General features: G+C 43.4%; 1 protein-coding gene across 12 annotated transcripts in view; it reads left to right on the top strand.

Moving 5' to 3' along the window:
* SPG11 (SPG11 vesicle trafficking associated, spatacsin) overlaps window positions 1-20089 on the top strand; it is a 91519-nt gene extending 71430 nt beyond the window's left edge. For 2 of the 12 annotated variants that reach the window (XM_036263698.1, XM_036263707.1), the window contains exons 30-39: window positions 8537-8676; window positions 9566-9764; window positions 10129-10266; window positions 14156-14289; window positions 14997-15104; window positions 16573-16741; window positions 17169-17257; window positions 17455-17610; window positions 18267-18418; window positions 18884-19454. In XM_036263698.1, the coding sequence (XP_036119591.1) occupies window positions 8537-8676; window positions 9566-9764; window positions 10129-10266; window positions 14156-14289; window positions 14997-15104; window positions 16573-16741; window positions 17169-17257; window positions 17455-17610; window positions 18267-18418; window positions 18884-19064 (1466 nt within the window). In that variant the 3' untranslated portion in view covers window positions 19065-19454. Of the gene's footprint in view, window positions 1-8536; window positions 8677-9565; window positions 9765-10128; window positions 10267-14089; window positions 14290-14996; window positions 15105-16572; window positions 16742-17168; window positions 17258-17454; window positions 17611-18266; window positions 18419-18883 lie in introns of those variants that run through there. The other 10 variants (XM_036263787.1, XM_036263779.1, XM_036263746.1 and 7 more) reach the window with 10 other exon arrangements.
* The last annotated feature ends 6 nt before the right edge of the window (window positions 20090-20095 follow it).

The following is a 20095-nucleotide window of genomic DNA, read 5'->3' as shown; positions in this document are numbered from 1 at the left end:
GCCATTATTGTTTCAAACAGGTTTTCGATTTCTTGTTCTCTCTCTTCTCCTTCCGGCACCCCCAAGATGCGAATGTTGGCACGCTTGAAGTTGTCCCAGAGGCTCCTTACACTATCCTCATTTTTTTGGATTCTTTTTTCTTTTTGCTGTTCTGGTTGGGCGTTTTTTGCTTCCTTATATTCCAAATCGATGGTTTGCTCCTTGGATTTACGTACTCTATTATTGAAGCTATGTAAATTATTCTTTATTTCAGTTAAAGCCTCCTTCGTTTCTAACTGTGCAGCGATCATTTCTGACTGGTACTTTTTTATGCTCTTGAGGCCCTCACTGAGTTCATTGAGCATCCTTATAAGCAGTATTTTGAACTCAGCATCTGTTAGGTTGCTTATCTCCATTTCGCTTAGTTCTTTTCTTGGGGTTTTGTTCTGTTCTTTCATTTGGGACCTGTTTCTTTGTATCCTCATTTTGGCTGCCTCCCTGTGTTTGTTTCTGTGTATTACTTAATGAGAGGTATGGGGCTCGCTGAGACCCGATGCTGCTCGTTTGAAAGAATTTAGGAAAAACCTGAAGCAGGATCCAAGACAGGCCAATCCTATGGTTAAGCAAGTAGCAACAGCTTGGCTGGGCTTGAAAGTTGTGTGGGGTGGGGTGGGGCGGGGCCTCAGGGAGTCAGCAGGGCGGGGCTACCAGTGTGAGCCAGGTTGCTGGAGTCCCAGATATGGCGACTGTCTGCCGCCCCAGGGAAGGGCTCACCAAAGGAACAAAGGCCTCTTACAGCACTTTTGTCTCCGAGAAAGCCCCCTCTCCAGCCCTCCCTCCAGTGCCAAACAGCTCAGTTCTTCCCTGTATTTCTCTGTTGCCCCTCGAGCTGCCTCCCCTCCGAGCTTAGAGGGAGAGAGTCCGACCAGTCCGTTCGCAGGCCCTTTAGGGAGCTGCCTGGGGCTCCAGCCGCCTCAGCCTCCCTGAGCCTCAGTTTCTGCTGGTTTTTCCAGCCAGAAGTTATGGGGACTTCTCTTCCTGGCACTGGAAACCTGAGCGGGGCACCTGGTGTGGGACGGGGACCCCTCAGTCCTCAGGAAGGACCTTCCCAGCCGCGGGAGCCTCCTGATTTTTATCCGCCACACTTGGGTGTGGGACCAGCCCGTCTCGCCGCACCGCTGCGCCACTGCCACCAGCCCTCGCGCCGCCGCCCCTCCTACCGGTCTGGATGTAGCTGCTTTTTTTTTTTTTTAATTCCGTAGTTGTAGGACTTCCATTCAGCTTGATTTCAGGCAGTTTCCGATGATGGTTGTTCTGTAGTTTTGTTGTAACTTGGATGTGGTTGTGGGAGAACGCGATACTGCGTTTCCCTACGCCGCCATCTTGACCGGAAGTCCTGTTTTTATTTATTTTTTAGAGAGAGAGGAAGAGAGAGAGAGATAGAAACATTGATGTGAGAGAGATACATGGATCAGCTGCCTCCTGCACGCCCCCTACCGGGAATCGAGCCCATAACGCAGGCAAGTGCCCCGACTGGAATCGAACTGGGACCTCTCAGTCCATGGGATGACGCTCAATCCACTGAGCCACACCGGCTGGGCTACATTAATTGATTTTTTAAATATTCAAACAGCTATGACCTCCAGTCAAGATGGTGGCATAGGTAAACGCGGTATCATGTCCTCCCACAACCACAGCAAAGTTACAACTAAACTACAGAACAACCATCATTCAAAACCGCCTGAAATCAAGCTGAATGGAAGTCCTACAACTATGGAATTAAAGAAGCAGCCACATCCAGACTGGTAGGAGGGGCGGAGGCGCGAAGGGCTGGTCCCACACCCACGTGTGGCAAATAAAAAACAGGAGGCTACCACAGCTGGGAAGGTCCTCCCTGAGGACTGAGGGGTCCCTGTCCCACACCAGGTGCCCCGCTCAGGGTTCCAGTGCCAGGAAGAGAAGTCCCCATAACTTCTGGCTGGAAAAACCAGTGGGAACTGAGGCTCAGGGAAGCTGAGGCAGCTAGAGCCCCAGGCAGCTCCTCTTAAAGGGCTCGCACATGGACTTATCGGACTCACTCCCTCTAAGCTTGGAGAGGCAGCTCGAGGGGCGCTAGAGACATACAGGGAAGAACTGAGCTGTTTGGCATTGGAGAGGGGGCTTTCTCTGGGACAAACGTGCAGTCAGAGACTTTTGTTCCTTTGGTGAGCCCTTCCCTGAGGCGGCAGACAGCCACCATATCTGGGACTCCAGCAACCTGGCTCACACTGGTTGCCCCGCCCTGGTGATTCCCTGAGGCCCCGCCCCACCCAACTTTCAGGCCCACCAAAGCTGTTGCCAGTTGCTTCACCATAGGATTGGCCTGTCTTGGATCCTGCTTCAGGTTTTCCTAAATTCTTTCAAACGAGCAGCATCTGGTCTCAGCTAGCCCCATACCTCTCCTTAAGTAATACATAGAAACAAACACAGGGAGGCAGCCAAAATCAGGAGACAAAGAAACAGGTCCCAAATGAAAGAACAGAACTAAGTGAAATGGAGTTAAGCAAACTAACAGATACTGAGTTCAAAATACTGCTTATAAAGATGCTCAATGAACTTAGTGAGAACCTCAGTGAACTTAGTGAGGGCCTCAAGAACATAAAAAAGGACCAGTCAGAAATGAAGGGGGCACTAACTGAAATAAAGAATAATTTACACAGATTCAATAGTAGAGTAGGTAAAGCCAAGAAGCAAACCATCGATTTGGAATATAAGGAAGCAAAAAACACCCAATCAGAACAGCAAAAAGAAAAAAAGAATACAAATGAGGATAGTGTGAGGCGCCTCTGGGACAACTTCAAGTGTGCCAACATTCGCATCTTGGGGATTCCAGAAGGAGAAGAGAAAGAGCAAGAAATCGAAAACCTATTTGAAACAATAATGGCAGAAAACTTCCCTAACTTGTTGAAGGAAACAGACATACAAGTCCAGGAAGCACAGAGAGTCCCAAACAAGATGAACCCCAAGAGGCCCACACCAAGACACATCATCATCAAAATGCAAAAGGTTCAAGACAGAGAGAATCTTAAAAGCAGCAAGAGAAAAGCACTTAGTTACCTACAAGGGAGTTTCCATTAGACTGTCAGCTGATTTCTCAAAAGAAACTTTGCAGGCCAGAAGGGAGTGGCAAGAAATATACAGAGTGATGAAACGCAAGAACCTTCAACCAAGATTACTCTATCCTGCAAAGCTGTCATTTAGAATCGATGGCCTTATAAAGACTTTCCCAGACAAGAAAAAGTTAAAGGAGTTCATCACCACCAAACTGTTATTATATGAATTGTTGAAGGGTTTTTTTGAAGAAAAAGTTAAAATATATGAACAAAAAAAATGGCAATGAATACATACTGTATCTATCAACAATGGAATCTACAAACAAAATGAACAGGCAGAACAAAAACAATCTCATAGATACAGAGACTATTTTGTTGGTTTCCAAATGGGAGGGGGGTTGGGGGAATGGGTGAAAAAGGTGAAGGAATTAAGAGGTACAAATTGGTTGCTAGACTGACAAACCTGAAAGGGAGCGGGTTTGGGGGGTGGGAGGAGATAGACCAAAGAACTTATATGTGTAACCAATGGCCACGGACAACAATGTGGGAAAAGGGAGGAGGGGGGAGGGAATTTGGAGGGAGAGAGTCAATGGGGGGAAAAATGAGGAACATCTGTAATACATTCAACAATAAAGATTAAAAAATAAATAAAAAACAAAAAATATTGAACCAGCTTTGCATTCTCAGGATAAACCCTACTTGGTCATGGTGCGTTATTCTTTTTGATATATTACAGGAATCAGTTTGCTATTTGGGAATTTTTGCATTTATGTTCATAAGGAATATTAATCTGTACCTTTGTACTGTGTCTCATAATTGTATCAACATAATGCTGGTTTCATGAGTTGTAAAGTTCTCCCTCCTCTTCTATTTTTTGGAAAACATTTTGTGGAATTGGTTATATCTTCTTTAAATGTTCAATAGAGTTTATCAGTAAAACAATCTACACCTGAAGTTTTCTGTTTTGGAAGATTGTTTATTATGAATATCTTTTTTTAAAATTATTTTTATTGTTGACACTATTGCAGATGTCCCCGATCGGCCCCCCGCCCTTTGCCTAGCTCTTCCCAGCCCCCCTCACCCCAGCAGCCATGAAAATCTTATAATTTCTTTTTTTTTTTGGTACATGCCCCTAGCGGGAACCGAACCTGGGACTCTCTGGTCCGCAGGCCAACGCTCTAACCGCTGAGCCAGACTGGCCAGGGCAATTTCTTTTATGACTAATCAGGTTAATTTATTCATCTTGGGTGAATTTTGGTGGTTGTGTTTTTTGAGAAAACCTTTTTTTCTTGCCTTTTAGATTATTTGAACATTTTTAGTCTTTCATTTTAGTTTATTGTGACTTTGTATATCTTTGCATAGTTTTTTATATTATTTGCTTTAGGTATTACATTATATATTATTAATGTCTCAGTCTACTTAAAGTCAGTTGTTTTTAATTTATTGAGGTGACATTGGTTAATAAGATCATAAAGGTTTCAAGTGTACATTTCTATGATGCATGATCTTTTTATTGTATTGTGTGTCCATGACCCAAAGTCAAATCATCTTTTGTCACCATACATGTGGCTAAAGTCAGTATTTTACCACTTCAACTGGAATGCAGAAACTTGATCACATGTAGATCACTTCGCTTCCTTTACATCCTAGTTGTCTTTTTATATCTACAAACATTAGACACTGCATCAAACAGTGCTATAAATTTTGCTTTCAACCAAAAAATATATTTTAAAAACTCAAGGGGAAATAATTTATTATGTTTACTAAGATATTTACCACTTTTGTTGCTCTTCCCTCGGTCCTGATGTTTTTGGTTTCTTTCTTCTTCTGTCTGAAGGTCTTCTCTTAGTAATTCTTTTAGGGTTGTCTGTTAGCAGTAGATGCTCTTCATTAGTGTTTCTTCATCTAAAAATGTCTCTATTTCACTTTCATTTCTGATGTATGTTTTTTGCTGGATATAAAGAAATTCATTGTATTTTTTTTTCAGCACTTAAAAATGTTGTACCACTTCCTTTTGATCTCTGTGGTATTTGATGAATAATCTGCAGTGATTTAAATTATTTTTCCCATATAGATAATACATTTGTCTCTGGTTGCTTTCAAGATGTTTTTCTGTCTTTAGTCTTCAGCAGTTCAATTATAATGTGACTGGGCATGTATTTCTTAGTGTTCATCCTATTTGGGATTCATTGAGCTTCTTGAACATGGTTTATGTGTGCCACCAAATTTAGGTTGTTTTCAGACATCATTTTTTCATAATTTTTTTTTTCAGCACCATAATCTTATACCTGTCCTTTTGGGACATGAATCTTAGAACTTTTTTTGGTGTCACAGGTCCCTGAGGCTTTGTTCAGTGTTTTCTCCAATGTTTTTTTTTTTCTCTTTGTTGTTCAGATTTGATCATTTCTGTTCATTTGTCTTCAATTTCACTGACTCTTTTCTCTGGTATTTTCATTGTGCTTTTGAGGTTTTGTTTTGTTTTTGTTCATCCTCACCAGAGGATATTTTTTTTTCATTGATTTTTGGAGAGAGTGGAAGGGAGGAGGAAAGGAGGGAGAGAGAGAGAGATCAATTGGTTGCTTCCTGCACGTAATGGAACCTGCAACCCCCGGGTACATGCCCTTGACCAGAAATCGAACCCATGACCCTTTGGTGCTTGAGCTGGCACTCTAACCACTGAACAACACCAACCAGGGCTGCTGTTGATTATTTTCATCTCTGTGATTTTTAAATTTCAGTTATTGTTCAGTTCTAAAAATTGCCATTTTATTCTTCTTTACACCTATTTCTTTGCTAAGACTTTTCTGGGTCTCAAGAGCAGTCATAATTGCTTGTTGGAATATTTGTATAATAGCTGCTTTAAAGTCTTTATCAGACAATTTTAATATTTGTGTCATTTTAGTACTGAGTGTCATCAGTTGATTGTCTTTTCTCATCTGAGTTGAGATTTTCCTGTATTTTTGTGTTAAGTAATTTTGAGTTGCATCTAGACATTTTGAATAGTATGTTATGAGACTCTGAGTCTTATTTAAATTCTATGAAGAATTTTGATTTTTTTTTTTTAGCAGGCAATTGACCTGGTTAGGTTTAGGCTACAAGTTCTGACCTACTTTCTGTGGGTTCAGTTCAGTTTTCTCATTCTTCGTGGTAATATTCAGATCCATTCGTGTGTGTGTGCCATCCTCAGGTCAGTCTGTGACCTGAGTAGTGGTTTACCTGTTAATTCAGTTCTCAGGATCTTTGATATGCTTATTAGGGTCAGATTCATAAACGCAAAGCTCAAGAATGAGCCCTAGTGTTTATAAACACCTTTGTGTTGCTTTCCTGCATCTCTCTCCCAAGTGCTTTCTGGTTTCCTGAGGCTTCCCTTTCCAGTCCTCTGGCCGAAAGCTGGAAGTTTAGTTACCCTGTTCTGCCATGCATTACCCTGACTTTGCCTGTAGCCAGGGCCACCGTACAGGAGGCTGATGCAAAAAGGAACAGGGGTTCCCTCCACCCTCTTGGGTCCAGAGCTCCTCCGATCCACAAAGAAGGTCCCTTTCTGAGTTTTGGCTCTTGCCTGCTGCTGCTTTAGCCTCTGCCACCAAGGCCAAGTGGTTGCTTAGGAGCTGAGATGAGAGAGAATGAGCATTAGGAGCTCCCATTCCCACTCCTTGAGCCCATACTAGAGGGCTTCTCCTGGGGAGCATTCTCTCTGTGCCTTAGTGCTTGGTTCTGGATTTTAGGTGATACTGCATTCAAGCTGGAGGTTACTAGAGGGGAAGGAAATGATAATTCTGTTCATCATCAATCCACCTGCTACTGTTTTCATTTCCGAGTCCTCATATAGTGCTGTGTGCAGTGTCCAGATTTTATGTTGAGTTCATTGGGAGAGGCAGAATGGAGTAAGCTTCCTCTACCTTACCTGGAACGGGAACCACCCATGGAGGATTTTTTTTTTTTTATCCTCATCCAAGGACTTTTTTTTTTTTTTTTTTTGGCATTTATCTTTTAGATAGAGCAGGAGGGAGAGATGGGGGAAGAAAGAGAAACATTGATGTGAGAGAGACAAATCGACTGGTTGCCACCCACAGGGCCCCAACCAGGGCCAGGAGCAACTAAGGTATGCACCCTTAGTGGGAAGCGAACCCGGGTCTCTCTGGTCCGCGGGCCGACACTCACTGCTGAGCCAAACCGACCAGGGCCCATGGAGGATTTTAAGCAGAGGAATAACATGGTCTCAGTTGCTTCTTACTTTTGTCTTTAAAATGTATTTTTTAATGAATAATATTTTAAATGCAAAAGTATTGCACACTTAGAGTAACAAATAACACAAAACAGAAATGCATAAAGTAAAAAGTGATATCATTTACCCATTCAACATCACCCCTACCAAATTCCCTAAGATAACATCTTTTACTTGCTTGGCATGCATTGTTTTCTTCATGTAGGCTTGTGCGCATGCACACACACACACACACAATTTATTTCTTACAAAAATAAAGTACTCTACATTTTTTTTGTCAGTACACATGCTAATCTCTGTGTTGTTCCAGTTTCAGTATATGTGCTGCCAGCATGAGCGTGGCCTCCTTTTAATGGCTACAGAGCATTCTACATGGATGTGCTATTTAACAATGATTTATTGATACAGATTAAAAATTTTTATTTTTGTTTTTGCTATTAGAAATAGTGTTATGTAAATAATCTACTTTTTTCCCCTAATAGAAACAACTTAATCAAATAAGAAGACTTTCTTCTTTTTTAGACTATGAGCTTTTATTTTTTAAAAAAGAGTGGAAACAATGCTGTGTGGCATGGAAGGGGGCGAGATTGGGAGGAGGGTGTTAATGGGGGAAAAAGTAGAAACATCTGTAACACAAATAAAACAAAAAATAAATAATAAAAGAAATAGTACTACATTTTAAAAATAAAGAGTAGATTTTAATTTTACTGTTCCCTTGAGGCATCTATCCAGATGATCCTTTTTTTTTTGTGATGTGCATTTTAGAAAGATCCTGATGAGTATGTGGAAGATTGGCTTAGGGGTGAGGAGAGGCTGGCTGGCAGCAGGAAACAGTAACAGCCTCTTAGATGCAGGGTGATGAAGGCTAGAACTAAGGTAGTGACTGGAGAGATGGTTTGGACATACAGTAAGCTAGACCTGGTGGCTTATTTGATAGGAGGGGAAATTGGGAGGAGAGGGTATGGAGGATAGTCTAGCAGTCAACTTTGGTGATGATCTCTAGAGTGTTACTTAGGTTGCTTTGAGTCTTGTAGCCTCTGAGGCCTTTGTAGTATTTCAGTCTGGGATTTCCTGGAAGAAGGCAATGAAAGAAGTTTAAGTGGTCCCAGACCCAGGGGTACTCATGGGGGTGCACTGCAGGAAGCTGTGGGCAGAGAGGTGTGGTCATAGTGGGCTGGGAGAGGTCTTACCTGCCAGCTTCACCTACCCCCCACCTCCTTCAATCTGTATTTGTTTCCAGCTTCAAGTTTGGATAGTCAGTCATTTGTGATGCTGCCCCCCAATGATGAAGTGGTGACTAATCTGGAAACTCTGACAAGCAAATGCCTCCATGGGAAAAACTACTGCCGGCGGGTCCTCTGTCTGTATGAACTTTCCAAGGTGGGTGCCAAAAGGTGGGGCCTCCATAGGAAGTTCACTCAAAGAGGGAGGGAAGCGGGATGCAGGAAGCTGGAGGTGGATTGTGGATGTGGACATTGCCAAGTCAGCCCATTAGGTGATGATCATGACCTGGGAGTAGAGCTCTTGCTGGATGTTGGCCCCTGTAAATCCATCTTAGGGAATAATGGGGAGGATGCCAGGCCAAGTGCCACGGTGACTTGAGTCCTGGCTGCAGCTTAGCCAACCAGAAGTTAGGGCGAGACATTTCACTACCGTAGGCCCCTAGTTCTGGATCTATAAACAACCTGACCATGAGAGTCCCTTCTAACCCTGTCTTAGGCTTTGCTTCAGGATTGTTTGGAGCATTCCATGTGGGGGAGAGCCCAAAGTAAGTTTTAAAAGAAAATAAAATGGAATATGATGACCCTAAAGACAGGAGCCAGAGCAGGCAAGAATTGTTTGTGGCTTTGTGCTTACTGGAGGAGAAATAAGTGAAGTGAAAGGGCACGAGAGAAATAAATCAGAGCACTACAGCCATTTGCCTTGGAGAAGGTTCAGAGACTTCTTTGGAAATTGAGGGTTTTGCTGCTGCCGTGAGAACAATAGGGAAGGAGCTCTTGCCTTTTATTCAACTTTCTCATATTTTATAACATTTGAAAAGCTCACTGTTCAACATGAGATAAGTCACCCAATGCTTTCTGAAGACAAGCCTTTCTCTTCCTTGGATTTGGCTCATTGGTGAAGTGATAGAAAGGGCTAGAATACAGTGCTTGCTTCTTTTAAGGTTTCTGCTCAGGGTGAGTATGATCTGTCCACATCAGAATTCAGAAAGGACTCGCTTTTTCCTGGCTCCTAACAATAGCTTTGACTGACTTTGTATTCCTTTTAGGAGTTGGGCTGTTCCTACACAGATGTTGCCACCCAGGATGGTGAGGCCGTGCTCCAAGCAATCTTGGCCTCTCAGCAGCCTGACCGATGCAGGCGAGCCCAAGCCTTCATCAGCACCCAGGGCCTCGAGCCAGACAAGGTGGCTGAACTTGTGGCTGAAGAGGTGACCCGGGAGCTGCTGTCCCCATCAGAGGGAGCAGGTATGCTGCCCTCCAGACCTCCCCAGCCTTTCAGACAACTTTCACAAGTACCCAGGGTTAAGGATTTGAACGTTATGCTCATACATCCTGCATGCTGCCCTCTCAGGCTGCACTCATAAGAGAACGCATTGCCTTTATTTTGTTGTTGGTTTATTGTTTTAGATTATGCTTAGAATAGCTGTGCCTTTCTCTGACCTAATGAACTTCTGCTGTTCTGTCAGATGACCACTAGGCCAAGAGGAGAGCTGCACTGGGAACTCCTTCAGCATTATTTCCTGGTTCCCAGGCCTGGGCAGCATGGGGCTCTTAACTTTCTCAACTCTCTCAAGGTAAAGCCAGTGCCTTTTTCCACTTTTCTGAACAGGACATAAGCAGATGGTCACGCCAGCAGAGGAAAGCCAGACATTTCTTCAGCTGACCACTTTGTGTCCAGACCGCACATTGATAGGCATGAAGTTGTTGGAAAAGATTTCCTCCATTCCCCATGGGGAATTGTCCTGCAGTAAGTTCTTGGCCATCTTCTTACATGTTTGGGACCCCAGTAGGCCTTCAAGAAGTCTTCCAGAGTTAGTCTGTCCAAAACTCAATTTGGATCCTTCCTGCTCTGGGTCCCTACTCCTTCAGCATAGTTCATTAGTTCTGGTAGAAAGCCGTAAGCTCATTGAAGAAAGTTTAGAAAATATGTTTAGAAAAGCAGCCCCCAATTTTTTTTGTTTGTTTGTTTTTTTGTTTTTTTGTTTTTTTTTTATCCTCACCCGAGGACATTTTTCCATTTTTTGTTCAGGTAGAGTGGGAGGGAGAGAGAGGAACAGAGAGAGAGAGAGAAACATCGATGTGAAAGGAACACATCGAGTGGCTGCCACCCGCACAACCGACCAGGGCCGGGGACAAACTGCAGCCGAGGCACGCGCCCTTAGCGGGAACCGAACCCGGGTCTCTCAGGACCGCAGGCCGACGCTCTAACTGCTGAGCCAAACTGGCCAGGGCAAAGCAGCCCCAAATTTAAAATCAAATGAAAAGTAACCTTTTAGCATGTCATATTTATCTTATTTTACTCTTAGATTACCTTATAAAGTAGATTTTTTTTTAATTTTTTTTTTTTTTCATCCTCACCCAAGGGCATTTTTCCATTTTTTACTCAGATAGAGCGGGAAGGAGAGAGAGGAAGAGAGAGAAACATCGATGTGAAAGGGACACATCGAGTGGCCGCCACCCACACAACCCAACCAGGGCCGGGGACAAACTGCAGCCAAGGTACATGCCTGTAGCGGGAACCGAACCCGGGTCTCTGTGGACCGCAGGCTGACGCTCTAACCGCTGAGCCAAACCGGCCAGGGCTAAAGTAGATATTATTGTCCCCATTTTAGAAGGAAACTGAAGCTTGGAGAAGTTGATTAATTTAACTATTAAATGGCAGAACTGGTATTTGAACCCAGTCTATGTGATTTAAAAGCCCATTCACTTTCCAAAATGTTTAGTTCATTACAGGCCTTCAGAAGTATGTGTCTGTCTGATCTTTTTCTATGTAAATCTGTAGGTTTTTATTTTTCAAAAATGACATTATACGATGCATATTGTTTAAAATTAATTTAGCAATATGCTGTCATTAACATCTTTCCATGACATTGAAAGTTCTCCTATATAATTTTTAATGGTTACACAGTATTTCTCTCATATGTAATTAAAAAAAAATTTTTTTTAATCCTCATCTGAGGATATTTTTCCATTTATCTTCAGATAGCATGGGTGGGAGAGAGAGAGAGAGAGAGAGACATTGATTAGTTGCCTCCTGCACGAGCCCAACTGGGGCTGGGACCTAACTGCAACTGAGGTATGTGCCCTTGACCAGAATCTAATCCACGACCCTTTGGTCCTCAGGCTGATCCTGTAATCAGCCAGGGCTCTTATATGTAATTTAAAATTGTATGGCCTATTGTGGGACTTTTACATTGTTTCCCATTTTCTGCTGTTTTAATACACTGACAAACATCCTTATAGGCAAATCTATGGGCACATCCATGGTTATTTTCCTAAGATAATCTCCTGATTCAAGAATATGCCCATTTTTAAAGCATGTGTGTGTGTGTGTGTATGTATATACATGTATATTTATATAATTTGTACATATATAAGTATATACTTTGTACATACATACATACATATGGCCAACTTTTACTCCAGGGGAAAAAAGTTCACTTCTTTCTCACTTAAACAGAGTGTGAGAGGAGCATTTTCTGGCACCCATTCCACTTTGCAAATTTGATAGACCCAAAAAAGGCATTTTAATGATGTTTAGTGAACAAATAAATGGAAATTTTTAAGGGTTAAATAGTTTTATTTTTAAAGTAGCTTTCTGGCCCTGGCTGGTTTGGCTCAGCGGTTAGAGCGTTGGCCTGCGGTCCACAGAGACCCGGGTTCGGTTCCCACTAAGAGCACGTACCTCGGTTGCAGTTTGTTCCCAGCCCTGGATGGGTCGTGCAGGTGGCAGCCACTTGATGTGTCCCTTTCACGTCGATGTTTCTCTCCCTCCCGCTCTATCTGAACAAAAAATGGAAAAATGTCCTCGGGTAAGGATAAAAAAAATAAAAAATAAAAGTAGCTTTCTGTGTCTCTTCTCAGTCCAGCTCAGCAGTATTTAGAGTACCATCTATGTGCCAGCCACTCTTAAGTCAGGGGTATGAAGAACAGTAAAGCAGCAGTCCCTGGAGTCCAGACTAGGGGTATACATAGTAAGAGCCAGACTGATGAGGTCAAGAAAGATTTTCAGAGTAAATTCCCAAATCAAGTCCTGGCGGATTCGTAGTCAAGGTTGCTCAGTAGTTGGTAGGTTTGGGGAGGGCTCCACAGGTACCAAGGCCCAGAAGGCACAGCATGTATTAAGGCTGGGAACCCTTTTGCTATCTTCAACATTGCAAACATTTTTCCTGGTTTGCCTTTTAATTGTGCTTACAGTGATTGTGTGTAATAATTTTAAATTTGTATGTAGGCAAATCTTTCATTAATCTAGACAGCCATCAGAACTGCAGAACATCGTCCTGGCTGGTGTCGCTAAGTTGGTTGGAACGTCTTCTCATACACCAAAGGTGGTGGATTTGATTCCTGGTCAGGACACATACCCAAGTTGCAGGTTCAACCACTGGTCAGGGCACATGCAGGAGGCAACCAATCGATGTTTCTTTCTCTCTCCGTCACACTCTAAAAATCAATTTAAAAAAAAATGCAGAATATTATATGGCACTTGATTAGACCCCAGGACTTTTTTTTTTTCCTTATCCTCACCCGAGGACATTTTTTTGTTTTTTGTTCAGATAGAGTGGGAGGGAGAGAGAGGAAGAGAGAGAGAGAGAGAGAGAAACATCGATGTGAAAGGGACACATTGAGTGGCTGCCACCTGCATGACCCAATCAGGGCTGGGGACAAACTGCAACTGAGGTACATGCCCTTAGCGGGAACCGAACCCGGGTCTCTCTGGACCACAGGCCAGTGCTCTAATGGCTGAGCAAAACTGGCCAGGGCGGCCCCAGGACTTTTTTTTTTTTTTTATCCTCACCCGAGGACATTTTTCCATTTTTTGTTCAGGTAGAGTGGGAGGGAGAGAGAGGAACAGAGAGAGAGAGAGAAACATCGATGTGAAAGGAACACATCGAGTGGCTGCCACCCGCACGACCGACCAGGGCCGGGGACAAACTGCAACCGAGGTACGTGCCCTTAGCGGGAACCGAACCCGGGTCTCTCTGGACCGCAGGCCGATGCTCTAACCGCTGAGCCAAACCGGCCAGGGCGGCCCCAGGACTCTTTACTGAGACACAAAGAATGTCCTCAGCCCTGGCCGGTTTGGCTCAGCGGTTAGAGCATCGGCCTGCGGTCCAGAGAGACCCGGGTTCGGTTCCTGCTAAGGGCACGTACTTCGGTTGCAGTTTGTCCCCGGCCCTGGTTGGTCATGCGGGTGGCAGCCACTCGATGTGTCCCTTTCACGTCGATGTTTCTCTCTCTCTCTCTACCTCCCACTCTATCTGTACAAAAATGGAAAAATGTCCTCGGGTGAGGATAAAAAAAAAAAAAAAAAAAGAATGTCCTCAGGTTCATGTTGGCATGTACTCCATCAGTTTGTCTCCAGAGAATTTCTCCATCATTACAAATCAAAGATTCCTTGTTCTCATGTATAGGGCCGCAAAAGGTCACTATGCAGTCACTACATGCCTGTCTTTAAGGAGATACTGTGCTGTCACTGAGAAGAATTTAGACATTGTCAGGGTGCTGTCCCAGAGCTGGAGCTGGTGAGGTTGTGGGATCTCAGAGGACTGGTGAGAGTCTTCTCCATACAGGCCCATCTGTAGACAGTGGGGAGCCAGGGTTCACAATCCTATCTGACCAGAACCCCACCTAACCAGCCACAGAGCTGCTGATTCTGGCCCATCACTGCTTCACGCTGACATGCCACATGGAGGGCATTATCCGAGTTCTGCAGGCTGCTCGGCTACTCACAGACAACCACTTGGCCCCCAATGAGGAGTATGGGCTAGTGGTAAGTAAACCCCTCATCCCCACCTCCCATCCTAAGGAAACCTCTGAGAACAGATAGGAACCAGTTCAGAACTGATGTAGTCTTATGGAATCTGCCCATCTGGATACCACCACCTACTTGGTAGCTGGCTGGGCAACTCAACCCTCTGCTCCAGGTTATGAGTTCTGTCAGAATCAGATTGCTTCGGAGAAATCAAGAGGATCCCTACCATGCTCCAGGGCTGTCGTGCCCCTTGCCAGGGCAGTTTGCTTTTCTAGAGGCTAAGACAGCTGTATTTTCCCAAAAAACAAGGTTCAGACCTACTACTTATCTCTGAATTGAAATGAGCTGACAACTGAAGCTTCCTGTACCTCCCAAATACTCTAGGCTTGAAGCTGACCCAGTTGGCTTAGCAAGCCATTGGGCACTGCAGTGAGGAGTGGTGAGAAGGGAAAGAACGCCTGTCCAGGAGGGTGGCACTTCAGCACTTGATAGTCATTTTTAGAGACAACAGAGGAGGGAACAGCAAATGGTGTCCCAATGACTAGCATTTCTGAATCCCCCAGAAGCAGCCCTTTGTTGGGTACGGGGAGAGGGAGCCAAGCATGGCAGCCTAGCCATCTGCCCCCTCTACTCCAGGAGCTTGGCATCTGCAAGCAGCCTTGATGAGGGTAGGGGTCTAGCCCAGAGAAGTCCATGCTGATGGAAGCTGCCTTCTCCCTTTTCAGGTGCGTCTCCTCACTGGCATTGGAAGGTACAATGAGATGACATACATATTTGAATTGCTGCATAAAAAACATTACTTTGAAGTGCTGATGAGGAAGAAGTTGGATCCGGTAGGTGTATGGTATTTTGGGCTCCAGGATGACATGTACTTTCAGGAATAATTTCAATCAGAGCAGACCGCTCGGATATGGAGGGAGGGAATTAAGGACCTCCCTAGGATGTATACTGTAACCAGTAACCTAAGTTTACAGTTTAGACCAGGTAGTAAATATGGGATGCTAAATAGTAAAGAAAATAAGTCTGTATATGTCCACCTCAGCTGTCACCTGCCTCTACTATCTTAATGTCGGCTCTGACGGGGGCAGAAACCTTTCCTGAGAGCCATGTGGAAGTAGACTAGCTCAGACGGCTGTGTCTGAGGAATAATTTCACAGTGAAGAATTTTCAGAGGACCATGAAAAAGTGTGTTGTGAGAGCTATTGGGAAGTGAATGCCGAGGCCTAGGCCTGGAAAGCTGTGGAGCTATTTATGACAACCAGGAAGGAGGATTGGAAACAAAGGCCCAACTTGCCAGGCCTTTGGGCTCTGGGTGCTTGTCTGTCCTCAGCATGCTTATGTGATACCCAGCATGTCACTCACAGAGCCTGTCTTCAAGTCATTCATATGGCTGAGTCATTGCTCCAGCCTATTTCACCTCTGAAGATTTAACAGCCACAGGACACTTTTGGCTTCTGGGAACTTGGGCTGAGCCAAGCAGGATTGAGACAAAGAAAAACTCTCCTCAGTGCTGAGCTAGTTTCAGGACAGGCCAGTCTAGTCTTAGGAGAGGAGCAAAGTCCTGGACACCTTTAGAATCCCCCAGAGAGCATCTAAATTGTTTTTGAGGCATTTTTTTTTCTGCATTTAAATATTCTTTTAATAAATTTATTACAAAAGTAATGCATATTCAATGTTAAGACACTTGGAAAACAGAACACAGAAAAAGAGCCCTCTGTGTCTACCATCTGGAAACAACCACTGCTCACATTTTGGTATAGGCCCTTCCTTTGCATATGTACCCACAAACATACATACATACATACACATTTAATATGTTTAACAAAACTTTCATCATGCTGTCCAAATATGAAATAGCCTGCCTTTCTCACTTGATAAGCATGTCATGAATATTTTCCAAATCAACATGTTTTAATGGCTGTGTTATTTCCTTAGCCCTTATTTTGAACATCTGGGTTATTTCTAATTGTTTGCCATTAAATATCCTTGTTACATCCATCTTAGCACTTCTCTCTGCTCATTTCTGCAGTGACAGATCTAGAAGTGGAGTTGCTAGAATAACATGTGTGTATTTTTAAGACTTCTCCTTTCTGGCAGGTTTTACTATCACACTCCCAACAGCAAAGGATGTACCCGTTTCCTTATACTCAGGAGAGCATAAACTTTTACATTCATTTTTGTCTTTTCCTTTTTCTTGGGAGTTTTTAAGGAACTTTAAGAACCAAGGGACTCGGCCAGTCCTGCTTCCCTTGCAGTCCCTGGTTGAGACCTTGGTTTGTTTGTTTTTTTTTCTCTGGGCAGACTGGTACCCTGAAGACGGCCCTACTCGACTACATCAAACGCTGCCGCCCTGGGGACAGTGAAAAGCACAACATGATTGCCCTGTGCTTCAGCATGTGCAGGGAGATTGGGGAGAACCATGAGGCAGCTGCCTACATCCAGTTGAAACTGATCGAGTCTCAGCCCTGGGGTGAGGAGAGGTCACAGCGGCACCCTCCGGGAAGGTTCTTAGGGCTAAAAGGGTCAAGAACCCATGAGATTGCCTAATAACTACCTCAGCTTCTAACAGCCACTCAGTGGGGCCCCAACTGGGCAGAAAGGAGACAGAAGAGGACTTGAAAGCTTTTGTCTGTCTTGTAGCCTGTTTGTCTAGGTGTCTGTGAGGAACCAATGTGTATGTTGATGCTGTGTAAGCCTGCCTTGATGTTTCAGAAAGAAATGAAGAACTCAATGTGTGGGCTTCTGGCCTAATACCCTTTAACTGATTGAGACATTATCTGCCTGTGAACATGAGCTGGGATATTTCTAGTCCAGCCTGTGATCACTTGGAATGTGGTGGTGAGTAGCCAGCCCTGGGAGTCAGACACATCCAACAGGTTTCCTTTTCTCCTGTGCAGAGGACCGCCTCAAGGATGGGCATCAACTGAAGCAGCTGCTGCTGAAGGCCCTCACTCTGATGCTGGATGCAGCAGAAAGTTATACCAAGGTAACCATGGAGTCTTATTCGACTGGTTTTGGGGCTTGGTGTCTTCAGGAATTATTTCATCTCTTGGCTCTTCCAAGTTAAGGGGGAGGGAATCATGGTCCAACTGGGGGTAGAAGGGGTGGTTCAGTTGCAGGAGGGTTCATGGAGAGATGATGGCTATAGGCTTTTCCTCAGCCTCCCTCCACTCTGTCCCTCAGGACTCCTGCGTTCGACAGGCCCTGCACTGTCACAGGCTCACCAAGTTGCTAACACTGCAGATTCACTTTCTGAACACTGGCCAAAACATAATGCTTATCAACCTGGGCCGCCATAGGCTGATGGACTGCATCATGTCCCTACCTCGGTTCTATCAGGTGAGCAAGAAAAATCTAACCAGCAGTGCCAGCATCTTCTCTCCTGCTGTCCGTCTAATGGGGCCCAGAGATTGTGTGACTTGCCTAAGGTTTCAAGGCTACTGACAAAACCAGGACAGTTCAGCTCTCCTGACTTACCTGTCTGATATACAAATTGCCTATGGTAGTATTTCTTGCTAGCACGTTTTGGACAAAGGTTGAAGAATGGTAAGACACACTGTTAGGCCAGCAGAGAGGCAGAGGAACATCCCTGCTAGTGGTCCTGCAAGCATCTCTTAGCCCTAGCATTTTACAGAATGGTGCGCCTGGGTTAGCACAGGGAGTCAGGGCTTCTGAAAGCCTGGTTCTAGTCCTTTAATGAAGGATGGTTTCAGGGAATCAGCCCTTTCACTGTTCCTTATACAGTTTAGTATGAAGAATATTCTTTCTCAGCAGTTTTATCAATCCACTGAAGGATGGTTGGTGTTTGGGGGTTTAGAAAGGAAATGTCAAACTAACACCAAACTTTTCATCAGTTATGATACAGATCCTTTTAATATGATTGGTAATGATCACATTCACTGTGTGAGTGTAAAGTATTACGTTTTCTAGAACAATGTGCCTTCAATTTTATGTGAAATAGATTCTAATGGTGTCCTTCCCTCCATCCTTTTAAGGCTTCTATTGTGGCTGAGGCCTATGACTTTGTTCCTGATTGGGCTGAAATTCTATACCAACAAGTGATTCTCAAAGGAGACTTTCATTACTTGGAAGAATTTAAGCAGCAAAAGTTATTAAGAACTAGTATATTTGAAGAGATTTCAAAAAAGTAAGTATTAAAATGCCTCTGCTTTGGTTAAAGCATGGGTAAGAATTTTTATGGCTAAGTGTAACAATCCTGTAGTCACCACCCCTGTGCTTGAGATGACAGAAATGTCAAGAATCCCTAGAAAGAAATCTTTTAACAAATTTATGCAAACAAATGAATGCAAACACTTTGCTTATGGTGCTCTGTACTAAAATGGGAGGACAGCTACTCAGCCAGCCTGAGGTGCCAAAAATTCTAAACATCAGAGGTCCCCTTTGGAGTACTGAACTTACTCTAATTAAGCTAAGTGTTAAGATACTGATTTTTAATTAAATAATTTCAATTTTCATCAGGCACCGCCTAATGCTAGTCTTAGATAATTTCCCAGGCTCTATCTAGCAATGAACCTTAACCTTCTCCTCTGTAGGAAATCGTGTCAAGATACATACACTTATCTTAACCTGTACATTCTGTTTCTTTGTCTAGATATAAACATCATCAGCCTACTGATGCAGCTGTGAAAAACCTGAAGAAGTTATTCACATATTGTGAAGACATCTACTTGTATTACAAGCTGGCATATGAACACAAATTTTATGACACTGTGAATATGCTTCTGAAAGACCCTCAGACAGGCTGCTGTCTAAAGGATATGCTAGCAGGTTAGATGGATTCCAATGACATGAGCATGGTTACATAGGTGCCTGGTTTTTGTACTGAAATGAGGTGCTGACAGATGTTTGTGATCACAGTAGAATAATGCACTGGGGAGTTTTGTAGTCCAAGTTATAAACCCCCAGAACTGAGCATCCCAATCCTTTGTGAACAGTGGGTAAATAATGAATTTTCACAAGGAAATCTCCATTTTAAATGTAATTGTTCCTCTGTACCAATTTATATAGATACTGATATTGAGATCAAAAGTTCCATCTTCCTCAGGGTGATTTTAACTTGAGGACATGATAAAACATTGATTAAAGAATACCTATGCCTGTAGATTCCAGTTTCAAAGGAATTTAATATTTACACAGTTAAGGAACAGGTGATACATTTCCATTAGTTAGAAACTGATCTCTATAATAAAATAGAGTTTAAGTAAATTCAGTGCATGTCATTATTAACTGCTAAGGAAATCTTAGCCCTTTTCTGCCTTAAAACAATATTTGCTGTAATTATTGCTGTGTAGTCACTGCTTTCTGTTAATTCCTCAAATCATTTGAATGGTCCTGTCTTCCACTTAGTGGTCTGACAGAGCTTTGATTGAGGCTCCTCTTCATATGTGAGAGAAATTAAAAACATTTTTTGTTCTTTCCCTACTTTTGAGTCTGTGACAGACTCTAACCACAAATTTGGTTAAATTGCTTAAAATACACACACACACACACACACGTGTGTGTGTATGTATAAAAAAAATCACTCAACCTTTGTGCTCACAGCCATAACCTGAGTTATAAGCTCAATTACTCCAAATACATTGTTCTTCTAGGTACCTTACTTGGGCCTTAGTATCTAAACAACCATACTATTTCCCCCAAATAAATAAGACGAGGAAGGCAGACCTATATACCTTTTTTGATCTAGGGTGACACTATTACTATTAAGGGCCTGACAAATCCTTTTTCTTTTAAAGCTATTAACTACTCATCAAGCATTTACTAAGCTTTGTAAGTATATAGAGAACTCTGGTCCCAAGAGCTC

This window comes from Molossus molossus, unplaced genomic scaffold (assembly GCF_014108415.1).
Source record: "Molossus molossus isolate mMolMol1 unplaced genomic scaffold, mMolMol1.p scaffold_m16_p_1, whole genome shotgun sequence".
In the NCBI taxonomy this organism is placed as follows: Eukaryota; Metazoa; Chordata; class Mammalia; order Chiroptera; family Molossidae; genus Molossus; species Molossus molossus.
Note: the sequence above shows the minus strand (reverse complement) of the source record. Positions and strands in the feature narration are given on the sequence as shown.